This window comes from Malaclemys terrapin, chromosome 1, assembly GCF_027887155.1.
Source record: "Malaclemys terrapin pileata isolate rMalTer1 chromosome 1, rMalTer1.hap1, whole genome shotgun sequence".
Classification (NCBI taxonomy): Eukaryota; Metazoa; Chordata; order Testudines; family Emydidae; genus Malaclemys; species Malaclemys terrapin.
Genome location: NC_071505.1, coordinates 232,839,715 through 232,852,501, shown reverse-complemented (window position 1 = coordinate 232,852,501; position 12,787 = coordinate 232,839,715). Strand labels below are relative to the sequence as shown.

Sequence of the window (12,787 nt, the reverse complement as noted above, 5' to 3'; positions counted from 1 at the left end):
CATTTACTCCAGCCAACCCAATTTTTCCAACTAAATCTTATTACAAAATACACATTAAGCTAGTAATAATTTAATGGCTGATATAAATTTTAAATGGTAAAGAAAGATAATATTTACAAGGGATCTGCTTATTATGACACATAGCATGAGGAAATTATAGTAGTTCATTTAAAAAACATTGTTTATTCACCACCCCCTAATGCAATGTGGCCAATACTTCTCCTTAGAAAATAATAAAGTTAGATGACCTTACAATAGCAACTAACTGTAGTTTGTCAGGAGAATTTAAAACTGCTATGAAAGTCAGTAGGAATCCAGTGACGTCTGTTTGCTGATTTGCAGTTTTACAATTGAACAAATATAAAAATAATTATTACAGCATTAACATAGAAGAGATTACATCCTTTTTGGAAACAACAAAGTTTTATGGTCTGACTTTATGTAAGACTAATTTCATGGTTACAGTAGTCGCATAAGCAGCAAAATGACTGTATAGCTAACTATACCTATTGAGTTATGTTGATTTTGGTTTAATTTTATTGAACTGAGAGCTTGTAAATAGTATCAGATCAACAGCCCGGAAGTCTGAAGTCTTCTGTATACATTCACAGGAAGGATGTAGTATAGGCAGCACTAGTGCAAGGTTCCTTACATGACATCACACCATCACCACAAGCTTACTCTACAAACACTATCTTAAAGGGAAAAGGTTAGTTCATCTAATTCTTAGCATTTCAGCTAAGACTGACAACCTGACTCCAAACTGTGATGGTGGTTTGGTTATGTGGTTCCCTATTTATTAAGAACAAGACAGTGATTAGAAATTTATCTCACACAATTCAAGAGCCATCAGATGGCAACAACTTTCATTCACCCCAGCTGGTTAGACCATAACCTATTCCCTGAGCCACATCTTAAAACTATACTAAAGTGAAAGTGCACTGACTTAATCCTCCAAATATTTTGTCTTTTTAAATTGTGATTTGCTAATAAAAAAAATTGGGAAAGAGTGTATTCAATATGTTAAAAATAAATAGGGTGAATATTTGTGTGCTTGAAAATTATATATCTGGATCTAAGTTATTTTATTCAGAGGCCAACACAGTGCAAGAATCATGATATATAGTTTCACAGGTTGTTGATACTGTCAAGCCAGGATGGAGTCTAGCACTCTGATAAAAAATGTAAGAGTTGGTTAATTTTCTGTGCTAGCCACACCCAAACAAAAAAATCACACATATGGCAAAAAATGTACAGAGTCCAGGATGCAGCAAAGCAAAATAGTGTAAAAAGAGAGATAAAAAGCTAAGCTATTCAAATCAGAGGAAAAATATCTTTAAATCTTCTGTTCCTAAAAGGGAGATGTCTGTGTATTATCTCCAATACTGTTGGACAAAGTTTCAGTGGGCAGAGGCTCACAGGTGCATTTTAACCCATTTTTATTTGAATGTGTATTTCAGGGATTGGCAACCTTTGGCACGCGGCTCGCCAGGGTAAGCACCCTGGCGGGCCGGGCCGATTGGTTTACCTGTCACATCCGCAGGTTCAGACGATCGTGGCTCCCACTGGCCGCGGTTCACCGTTCCAGGCCAATGGGCGCTGCGGGAAGCGGCGCTGGCTGAGGAATGTGTGGCCGCCGCTTCCCGCAGCCCCCCATTGGCCTGGGACGGTGAACCGCTGCCACTGCACATAGTAATAGAAAAGCATGCACAAATGCAGGTGGGCACAGACAAGAAAATATTAATCGAGTTCTGCACAGATTGTGAGCCTTCTTTGAAAATCTTGCCTCATCTATGCAGATTAATTGCACAAATTGCAGTTACTGTACTTGTGCGCACAAAGTATTAAATTAAAAACTTGTTATGGATTATAATTTATATACCAGATACTTATTTATCAATAGGATGTGGACAGTACACCATAACTGTCCAGATAATTTCTATTATACTAAATACAGAATACATTATTAATTAATTATTATTATTAACTTGTTTTACTTAGAAGCCCCAGTCATGGGCCAGGTCCAATTTGTGCTAGGTGATGTACAAACACAGTCCCTGCCCCAAACAGTTTATAATCCAAGTATAAAACAAGACACAACTGATGGATATAGACAGATGGGGGAGTAAACAATGAAACAAATATTAATCAGTTTGATAGTCAGTGGTCTCTGTACAGTAGCAGCCTAACCACTGGCAAGCTTTTTGTAGGCATCATGGCAAAAAGCAGACTCTGAAGAGGGATTAGAACGTGGATAACGAGGTAGGTTTCTGGATGTTTACAAGGAGCCCTCCCAAGGATTCAGGGCAGCATGGAAGAAAAAACGAAGGTGTTTGTTTGAAAATTTAACAAGTGGGCAGTAGAAGCTGGCCTCATGGGGAGATCAAAGGGGAGCACTGATGGCTTGGTTATCAATGACAGATGATACGTAGGGTGGGGACTGACCATGAAGAGCCTTGAAATGAATACAAGCAGCTTATATTTGATACAACAGAGAGGGGGAAGCTGGTGAAGGAATTCAGAGAAAGGGTGTGAAATCATCAAAGCGACAGGCTAGGAAAATGATCTTTGTAGCAGCATTCCGAACGTATATGAGTAGACCAAGATTGCATTTGTCAAGGCCAGAGAGAAGGATGTTTCAGAAACTGAGGCATAAAATGATGAGACGCTAAATGACAATTTTAGTTGCATGGATGGATTGGAAAGGCCATATTTTAGAGATGTTATGCAGAAAGGATCAGCAAGATTTAGACATGGACCTCTCTCTAAGTCAGGGCCGCCCAGAGGATTCAGGAGGCCTGGGGCAAAGCACTTTCAGGGGCCCCTTCCATAAAAAAAAGTTGCAATACTATAGAATATATTCTCATGGGGGCCCCTGTGGGGCCCGGGGCAAATTGCCCCACTTGCCCCCCTCCCCCCCGGGCGGCCCTGCTCTAAGTCCTCACACCCAGGCTAAGACAAAGAGGATGATCCGATTACAGGCTTGAGTGACAGGCAAAATGGTGGTGTCGTCCACAGGGATAGAAAAAGGAAATAGTATGAAGTGCTTGGGGGACAAGATTAAGAGTTCTGTGTTAGCCACATTTAGCTTGAACTGACAGCTGATGTCAGAAAGTCTGGCTGAGATTTTAGTATGGAAGAAGGAGACAGGTCTGGAGTACCAAGGTAGATCTGTGAGGCATCAGCATAGAGATGGTCATTGAATTTGGGTTTGCAGTGACATTCCCCAGAGATAAGGTGTAGTAGAAGAGGGTCAAGGACAAAACCCTGTTGATCCCTCCCACAAAGTTGGAGAGGGATGAGGATGATCCTCCAGAGCAGTGGTTCTCAACCTGTGGTCTGTGGACTCCTGGGAGTTCACAGACTATATCTAAGGAGTCTGCAAAATACTTAGACTGAAAACTGACTGAACTATATATACAGACAATAGATTTCCAATAGATTCCCATCATTATAAATGGAGTCTCCATTTGAAATTTCCAAAGGGGTCAGCACCTACATTTTAAATTTTTTAGGAATTAAAAATGAAAGGTTGAGAACAGCTGCTCCAAAGGACACGCTGAAGGAGCAAATAAAGAATTCAGAAGAGAATCAGGAGACAGAGTCATGGAAGCCAAGGAAAGACAATATTTTAAGAAGAAAAACACGGTTAACTGTGTAAAAGGTAGCTGACAGTCAAGGAGGTTAGGATGCAGTTCTGAGAGATTTGGTAAGGAAGGGGTCACTGGAAACTTTGGTTAGAGCAGTTTCAGAGGAGTGCAAGGGAAAGAATCCAGATGAAGAGCATTTAGAATTGGAGGAGAGGAACTCCAGACAATGATTGCAAACAGCACATTCAATGAGTTTAGAGATGAAAGAAAAATGGGGTGGTAGTTTGAGAGGCAAGTGGGATCAAGAGTGAAATTTTTCGAGATTGGAAAGACTAAAGTATGTTTGTATTGGGTGGAATCAGAAGAGAGTTGAGAGGTTAAGGAGAAGAGTAAGGTAGGATATAAGAGTGGGTGCAAGTGAGATCAGGTGATGGGATACGGTCACTGGGACAAGTGGAAGGTTTAAAGGAGGAGAGCAGGAAAAAAAGTCTGTGTCTGAAATGAGGGGAAGGAGGAGAGAGTTGTAGATGGGAGAAAGGGAAGGCAAACCCAGGGCAGGGGGGAAGGTCATGTCATATTTTATCAATTTTCTCATGAAAAAAATTGGCAAGATCCTGCACAGAGAAAGACATGGGCGCAGGAGGAAGGGAGGGTTTGAGGAGTGAGTCAAAGGTGAGAAAATGTGGCTAGGATTGCAGGCATGAGATGTGATTAAGAGAGAGAAGTACAGCTGATTAGCTAGGAAGATGGCAGAACTGAAAAAGGATAGAACGGATTTATAATGACAGAAGTTCAGCCTGATCATGGGACTTTTGCCAGAGACACTCCACAACAGGAGAGCAGGAATGTAGGAAGTGGACATTGGGGTAAGCCAGGGCTTGGGACTGGCAGAGCAGACCTTGCAATGAGAGGGGAAGGGGGGGGGGGGGGGGCAGAAAAGTCAAGGGTGAAGGAGAGTGAGGACTGGAGTGAATCAACAACCATATCAATGGAAGAAAGGTAAGAGGGCAGGGAGGAGAAGGCTGGGAGCAAACAAGAAGTCATTGACACTTATGGCCTGGAAATCATAAAAAGGACAAGTGAGAGGGGTAAGAGAAGGGGCTGATGAGCAATGTTGAAGGAGACTAGGTGATGGTCAGAGGGGGAACTTAGCAACAGAGTGATCAGAGACCAATTCAAGTGAACGACCTTTTGGTGAGTGGGAGAATTAAAGTAGGGCTCCAGGTTACATGAAGAAGTGAGGATGGGGAAACGTGCAGCTAAGGGGTCTGATGTATCATCTACATGGAAGCTGAAGTCACAGAGGATGAGTTTGGGAGACTGTGAGGAGAGAAAGAAGAAAGAGCCATAAGTCAAAATCAGAGAGGAAGGCTGATGGGGAGGACTTGAGTGGATGGTAGAAATCTGCTATATGGAGGGGGAGAGGAGAGAAGAGTCAGACGCAGAGCTGTTCAAAAGATCAGAAAGAGTGGGAAGGGGAAGGAGGGAGGGTTTGGAAGTGGCCAGAATGGGAGAGGAGAAGCCCAACATCCCCACCATGGTCTGAACCAGGGTGGAAGGTGTGTTAGATGGAGCAGCCTCGGGAAGAGAGAGAATAGCTGCAGAGGCAGTATCAGACAAAGAGATCCAGGTCTCTGTGAGAGCCAGGAGCTGGAGGGAATGAGATAAGAGGAGACCTTCTTGGATGAAATAGGTGTTCCAGATACAGCAAGAGAAGGGGATGAGGGGTGGATCGGGATAGATAGATTACGAATGGTGACATCAGAGGGGCAGAGGTGGTGGTAAGGATGGGGGTACAAAGGCAGGGAGTGGAAGGAGACCAGGAATAAGGCAAATCTCACATTAAGAGAGAATTAAATATAAACTGCTGTTTATTTAAAGCTTTCTTCAGGAAAATGTTTTCGTCCTATGCAAGTCTAAAGTCATTTTAAATGTCACCCCCCTCCCCACATACACACACATCTGTCTTTGTATATCAGCATCAAAAACAGGGTCAATGTTTACCTTTTTCCATTAGTTAAGGAAAATGCAGACCAATTTTCAATAGTTCCATAAGTAGCTATAGCTTAAAGGTCAGATCATGCCAACCTTATTCATGATTAATGTCGCCATGCTCTTCAAATATTCCCATCAGTTTCAACTTCTTATTCCACTAGTAGTCCCATAAAATTCAGTCTCCTGCAGAGAGCACTTATCTTCAGTTCAGGAAGAAGAGACAGAAATAATGAGGGCCCAATGCCATTTCCCTCCATTTTCCATGTTAAAAAACCAGGCAGTTAAGTCATGTAGGACTAAAGGATTTTTTAAGAGTTGTCAGCAGAATTGCCCTTGAAAGAAGTTCCAAACACCAATATGTTACAAAGTTAATTAAAACTTAGTATTTGTAATTTACAGTAACTAAAGATTTATATGGGATGATTTTTATGTTGGAATCTGCAGTTTGCTAAAGATTCAGGAAAGAATACAATACAAACTATCATTTTAGTTTCAAAGAGTTCCCATTATATCACTGAAAGCCCCATTACGTGTTGCCTACAAGGCAGTATAATAATATCAGTGTAGTAATTTTTTATTTATATGCAAAGAAAATCAAAGAATTTTAATCCTCTCATTATTTTATCTTTAATGTACAGATGAATTTTAACAGGCTAACTATATAAAATGTGATAGCAAAAGTTTAAATTAAAGAAATTCATGTCAATGTTATCACATTTTATAAAGAGTAATGCCTGCAAGATTTTTTTATAGTTAATGAGGTTAAAGGTTAAAACTAGTAGTAGCTGTCTGGAATTAAATGAAACAGTATTTGTCAAAGATTAAAATTTGATAGCCAGCAGGAAGGTTCAAGATATTGGCTCAGTTCTTCAAACAAAACGTGTTTTATATTTTTGCAAATTACTATCTCAAAAATTATAATTTAGTGAGCAAAAGAACCTCTCTTTTCTGTCTCTACCCTCTCAATATAGGTCTAGGGGGTTATTCCAAACAAGTCCAGAGTCATCTGAAACAGGTAGAGAAAAAATATCTACCTCTACTGTTTGAACCTACCTGTAAATGAAGACTCTGGTTGTCTTTTTTCCCCTCAAAAATTCAAGTTGCAATAAATTATCCACCAATCAGATCTAGAAGGGTTTTCTGCCCATTTTTGTGCTTGTAGCAAAGTATTATTTTCAGCAGTTCCCTTTAGAATCACTATGTATTGCTGTTATGAGAATCTTAGCCTGTTAATATTTTCTTATGAAGTTCTGAATAAATAACACCTGTTAACCATGGATGAGTATCGAATAAGTGCTAGGTTGGAGCTTTGCCTCATGCCCTATAAACAAAACAGTGAAGAAATCAATTCTTTACCTGTTTCCTCTGACTTCTGGAGACTGGGGGAGAGTGGGTAGTAACTTGCTGACCAGCAGATAATTACAATATCATCCCAGCTCACCTGTGCAGGCTAGTGTGTCAAAAGGGTTGAGCACTCCCACCATCAATGATCTGTCTTGAGGATTAAGGTTAGAAGTAGGTAGCTGTACCCTCAACCCAAGGTCTGATTAGCCTGTGCAGTGGCATAAGGTGAGGGTGGTTGGTTATTATTGTCCCTTACAACTCTGTGCAGGTGGGTAGGCGAAGTCGGAATTTAGCATCAAGAGTCTTTCATGCCTAAAGAAATACACGTGTTCTCTATCTCTCTGTGATACTTATATCTTACGTATAATTTTGCATATACAAAATGCTGTACTAATATTAATTTAATCCATAATGCAGAGTTTCCAAATCATGGAGTGCAACCAACAGACTAGCTAGAGGGGTGCAGACAGATCTCTCAATTATTCTCAAAAGATTCATCTTCCATATTATTAAAAAAAAAAAACAAGCTGTTCTTGTTGTGGAGAAAACCTTGGAAATATGGCATGTAACTGACACAGAGCCATCTACCAGAGTTTGTAGAAAGCCTGAAATAACAGCTCTGAGGTCTGAACTGCCCCACTCATCTCAATGGGTGCAAACTCAGATGCCAATTACACTTTAAATGTGAACATTATTAACTATAACACTGTTCATGTAAGAAGCATGAAAGAAAGAGAGGAACTATACTAAGAAGATCCACACTGGCATTTCTCAAAGTGCAAGTGGATAGGGAAAGGCACATAGGATTACCCATGAAGGTGTGAAAAATGTATAAATCAAGATGCGTAAACCTTTAACAACACCTGGTTGGGTTTCAGAGGGTGTTTGATTGATTTCAGTTTCCTGAAAGTGGGAAGGGAAAGAGGTTCAGATTTCCAAAGTTTGGAAAACCAAAAATGCCAAAATTATAATGAAAGGACCTGTGGAATCAGTTAATATTGCTATCCTGATTTTGTAGATGGGAGAAACTGAGATATTGGGAGGATGATTGACTTGCTCAAGACTGTACAGTAAGTGTCAGATTTGGAATTAGGACTCAAAGATTCCTGCCCTCTAGTCCCATGATCAGTCCACTAGACCACGCTGCCTCTTTAAAGGAGCTATGAAATACTTGGCACATTCTTTTGCTTTAATTAATCAGATATTCCCCCCCCCAAAAAAAAATAGTTTGAGTGGCTGAAATATAGTACTTATAGTATAGTGCTGTTTTAGATATATAAGAATAACTTATGTCCTGGCACATTTTAGCTCCTCATTCACCAAGCACAGAGTTGATTCTTCTAGAAAGAACAGAAATTGGGGAGAACGTCTGAAATTCCCCCCCTCCAAACAAACAAACAAACAAACAAACAAACAAACAAAAAACCCTCTAAAATGTGAGTACTCATTACTTTCTCTAATCCTTGTTTACCACCTGAGATCTGGTTAAAGAATATTATTTTTCTCCTGTTCAACAAAACTAAATGTTTTAAAAGGTAAAGCATATAAAAAATTCTCCATTATTTCTTCCAACTGTAAAATAATTTTTGTGTATTACGTGATCAACTGTTCCTTTGAGTTCTCTATTTTTTACTACTTTTTTTTGTCTGAATGTCAGATGGATTGCTCCTGAATTGCAACTGAGCAACCTAAACCTGTGTGTTTAATAATGACAGACAACATTTTTATAAGGGAAAAAGTTAATTTTATGTTAATTAGTAAAATTAGTATTGGTATTTAACATTTATGAGACAAATTTAAATTTAAATAATGTTTTGTATCTCCCAAATGCTTTGGATATATGTTGTCACTTCATTTGAAATATTTTAAAAGTTGCCCTTTGATAAATGTAGCATTTTTGGCATATAATCAAAATATTTCAACACTATCTTTACTATAGCTAGAGTTGATAACCCTGATAAAAATGGCTTTTACATTTATATTTTCATCTGCAATTCAGTGTCTAATCTGCATTTTCCTTTGCTTCCTGCAGCCTCTAAAGCTTTCACATTAAGTAAACAAATTAAAATCAAATGCATCTTTTAAAGCAAGAGACTGACTTAGGCCCCATGAACAAAAAAGTGTATCATGATGTTAACAGACAGATTTAAATGAAATTACAGGAAGTAAAATGCAGTCGGTTGACTAGCTATGGACTGACATTTTCAGCAAACAAATGCTATTTTTGTTCCATACTGTTTTCAGTCCATCTGAGCAATTCAGTAAACACTCTGCAGTAGTGACAGTCAACCCGAGATGTATACGTACCATTTTTAGCACAGTCAGCAACAGCAGAGTTTGGGGAACAGAGGGTCATTTACAGCACCTAGGACAGCTCCTTAGCATGGAGCTGTATTCATTCCAAGGCGGTTCAGTACGCAACTGTACCCGCTACCACGAACCAAAACCAACCCCTCATATCAGAGAATGAATTGCCCTTTGGCACATTTGAGGCATTATAGACTGTGCTGGCCAACGTCTTATAGCTTCCCAAATCAACAAGAAGCACGTTCCAGCAGCAAAGATAACGATCTCCAGGGACATCAAGTTTCCAGCTCGATCCTGCTGTACCTAACGTTCACCTGTAACATATTCCCACCTACAAAAATGCCCCCAGCAGCATCCAGCTCTTAAATGAGTCCTAGAAGCGCTGGCAAACGCTTCCGCCAGGTTGATTGATTTAAGGACAGCTTCTGGTTACAACTGCTCAGCTATTCATTCAGCCATAGTCCACTGGACCGGTCCCTCCCAACAGCCAGAGCTAGGAGCTCCTACCACAACACCAACTAATACACTTCAGTCCCTTGTCTTTGGGGACCAACCACACCCCAAGCAGCTGCAAAACCAGGATAAACAAACACAACAACACAACCACCAGCCCCAAGCTATTTGCATACAGAAGACACCAGCTGGGGACTTACCATGTTGACTTCAGAAACCATGTCGATACTGGCAATGTCTATGTTCATCCCCACGCACACAGGAGGTCCTGGGGAGGAGGAGGAGAAGCGATCAGCTCCTACCCATCACTTCTTACCCACAGAGTTGTTGGAAACACGTTTTCCCTTAACAGGAAACACTTTCCAGTCCACACAGACACACACACAGACACAGAAATGAGCCAGACACCGCAGCTCCGTCTGAACAGGGCAACTCACCTCCAAAATCCGGCCGGAGGCGAATGTCGTAGCCTTTCAACAATTTATCCACAGTTTCTTTCACGAAGGACATGTTCCCCGGATCGTTCACGCTGTGGGATAGATGGGAAGTGGGGTCGGGAGGCGAACGATGGGGATAAAGAAGAGAAAAAGAAGGGGATAGGATAGGGGAAGAGTGGGAGATAGGAGAGGGAAGATGGGGAGAGCAGAGGAGGGATGTGGGAGTCGGAGAGGGGAGAGTAGAGGTGGGATGGGGATAGGAGAAGGGAGAGGGGAGAGCAGAGGAGGGATGGGGGATAGGATAGGAGAGAGCATAGAAGGGAGAGGGGAGAGCAGAGGAGGGATGGGGGATAGGGGAGATGAGGAGAGCAGAGGAGGGATGGGGGGATCGGAGAGGGGAGAGCAGAGGAGGGATGGGGGATAGGGGAGATGAGGAGAGCAGAGGAGGGATGGGGGGATCGGAGAGGGGAGAGCAGAGGAGGGATGGGGGATAGGGGAGATGAGGAGAGCAGAGGAGGGATGGGGGGATCGGAGAGGGGAGAGCAGAGGAGGGATGGGGGAGAGGCGAGATGGGGAGAGCAGAGAAGGGGGAGCGCAGAGAGGCGAGCAGGGGGAAGCGAGGGGAGAGGGGCAGAAAAGAGAGGATCAGCTTGTTTTCCTGCCGAAACGCAGCCCTTTAACCCAGCCGCGGCCGCCGGGCGCGCTGGCTCGGAGCAGCTCCTACCTCTGGGCGCAGCAGACCACGGCCACCAGGACGGGAGCGGAGAAGATCCCGAAGATCCTGCCTCCCCCAAAGCCCCACATCCCTCCGCTCCGGGCTCCCTCCCCGCAGCAGCCGCCGCCGCCGCGACCCGAGAGCCGCCCGCTGAGGAAGAGGCGGAGGCGACAGTCCCCCACCCCCCACCCCGGCCCCGGCAGCCGCCCGCACGCCGGGCTGCAGAGACCCCGGCGCCGGGCTGTGCCGAGCCCCGGAGGAACCCCCCACCCGCCTCCGCCGGAGCCCGGCTGCCTGGCTCCCCCTCCCCGCCTCCCGCCCGCCCCTTCTCCCTCCGCCCGGGGAGGGGAGGGGAGGAGAGGGCTCCTCGGTCTGGGCGGGCGGGGGGAGCGGGCTGTGCCGGGGCCGGGGTCTCAAGTACTGGGCGAGCGGCGGCTTCCCCGGCTCCTCCCGGCGGGGAGGGAAGCTCTGCGGGGCTGGCTGCTGTGCCACGGGGGGAGCCCGAGAGCCGGCGCCCGGCTGGGACCCCGCCAGCTGCAGCCGCCCCGGCCCCGCGCTCCCAGGAAACACCCGGGGCAGCCCCCTCAGCCCGGCCCGGCAGCGGGGCAGGAGCCACAGGTGCCCCGGAGTTGCTCCCGCCACTGCCCAGGGGGTAACCCCGCCCCGCCCCCGCCGGCCAGCGCGCACTAGGGCCCCAAAGGCCGGCGGGCTGAGCCGTGGGGGCAAAATGCTCAGTGCACCCGTGACCTGGCGCAGCCCGTGCGCGCAGCGCCCGGCGCTGGGTGCGAGCCGCTTCCGCGCGGGCAGCGATGCACCTACGCCCAGGGCTGAGAAGTGAGCGCAGCTTCCACCGCGCAGCGTCCTTGGCCAGCGAACCCCTGGGCCGGGCTCAGTGCGTGCCCCACATGGTCACAATGCCCTCCGCCAACACCCCCCGGAACAAGCTCAGCCAGTGCCTCAACTCGTGGCCACAGCTCCCTCCATTGGTCCACCCCTGACCTGGGCCAAGCGGAGGATGCCCTTTCCTGGGTGCAAACACACATGCACCCACCAACAGGGCTGAGAAATGAGTGCCGCCCATGCAACTAGTTTCTTCCGCTCACTGGTACCCAGGAGCAGGACTGGGTGTGGAATGCAGCTTCCCCCCAAGTCCCACTCCACTAATGCATCTGTGGGCTGGTGTGCGCAAGGATTGGCAGAAGGGTGATGAGGCAGTTAACCTACTGATGGGGTTAGGCGAGATTTAGGAGTTCAGTAGAAGTGCCTGAGAATGGCGGTCCCCGAGTGGGCAGGGAACCTTTGTGGAAGTGGCTACAGTTCCAATTTTCAAGAGGGTCCAGTAATTTTGAATATCCAATTCGAGGTATCTTGGGCCTGTTTTTCACAGGTTCTGAGCAACTGTAGCTCCCACTGACTTAAATTAAAATTGTGAGTGCTCAGCATCTCGGGGGGCAAAAATCAAGCCTCTAGCTGTCTCAACCCTTAAGCATATTCCCTGGCTCAAAAAACAAAACACAAATAGAAAGATCTTCATGATTTTAAGGCCTGACATGATTTTTGAATGCTTGGGGTTGGCCATAGTGAACCTATGTCTGCAAAGGGAACCTGCAAGTTGAGGAGAGGTACCAAGAAACCTAAAAGAAGGAAGAAAAGATTAGAGAATGCTGAAAGAATACACCTTGTATACAATATAATATTGCATAACACATTTAAAATATCGAGAACTTTTCTTAAATAGTCTATTTTATAATTGAAATAATATTCTTTAGAGGATTCAGTACAGCTGATTAATGTCATATTCAGGTGCATTGGGAATGCATCTGAGGTGTGACTGAATCAACACTCTTGTAAAGTCTGTCATGTTTTATTACTTAAATTAAAATACTCTTTCTCTTATCTGACCTCTCAGATTAACTATGTCCATTTATTTGTTGATAGCTTAAAAG

At 44.4% G+C, this 12,787-nt stretch overlaps 1 protein-coding gene across 1 annotated transcript in view; it reads right to left on the bottom strand.

Annotated features, from left to right (window-relative positions):
- The window catches only part of GABRB3 (gamma-aminobutyric acid type A receptor subunit beta3), a 154,050-nt gene extending 143,062 nt beyond the window's left edge, over positions 1-10,988 (bottom strand). The window contains exons 1-3 of the mRNA XM_054009161.1: positions 10,851-10,988; positions 10,127-10,218; positions 9,890-9,957 (exon numbers count right to left, since the gene is read on the bottom strand). Coding sequence (XP_053865136.1) covers positions 9,890-9,957; positions 10,127-10,218; positions 10,851-10,930 — 240 coding nt within the window. The 5' untranslated portion in view covers positions 10,931-10,988. The remainder of the gene's footprint in view (positions 1-9,889; positions 9,958-10,126; positions 10,219-10,850) is intronic.
- Positions 10,989-12,787: the final 1,799 nt, after the last annotated feature.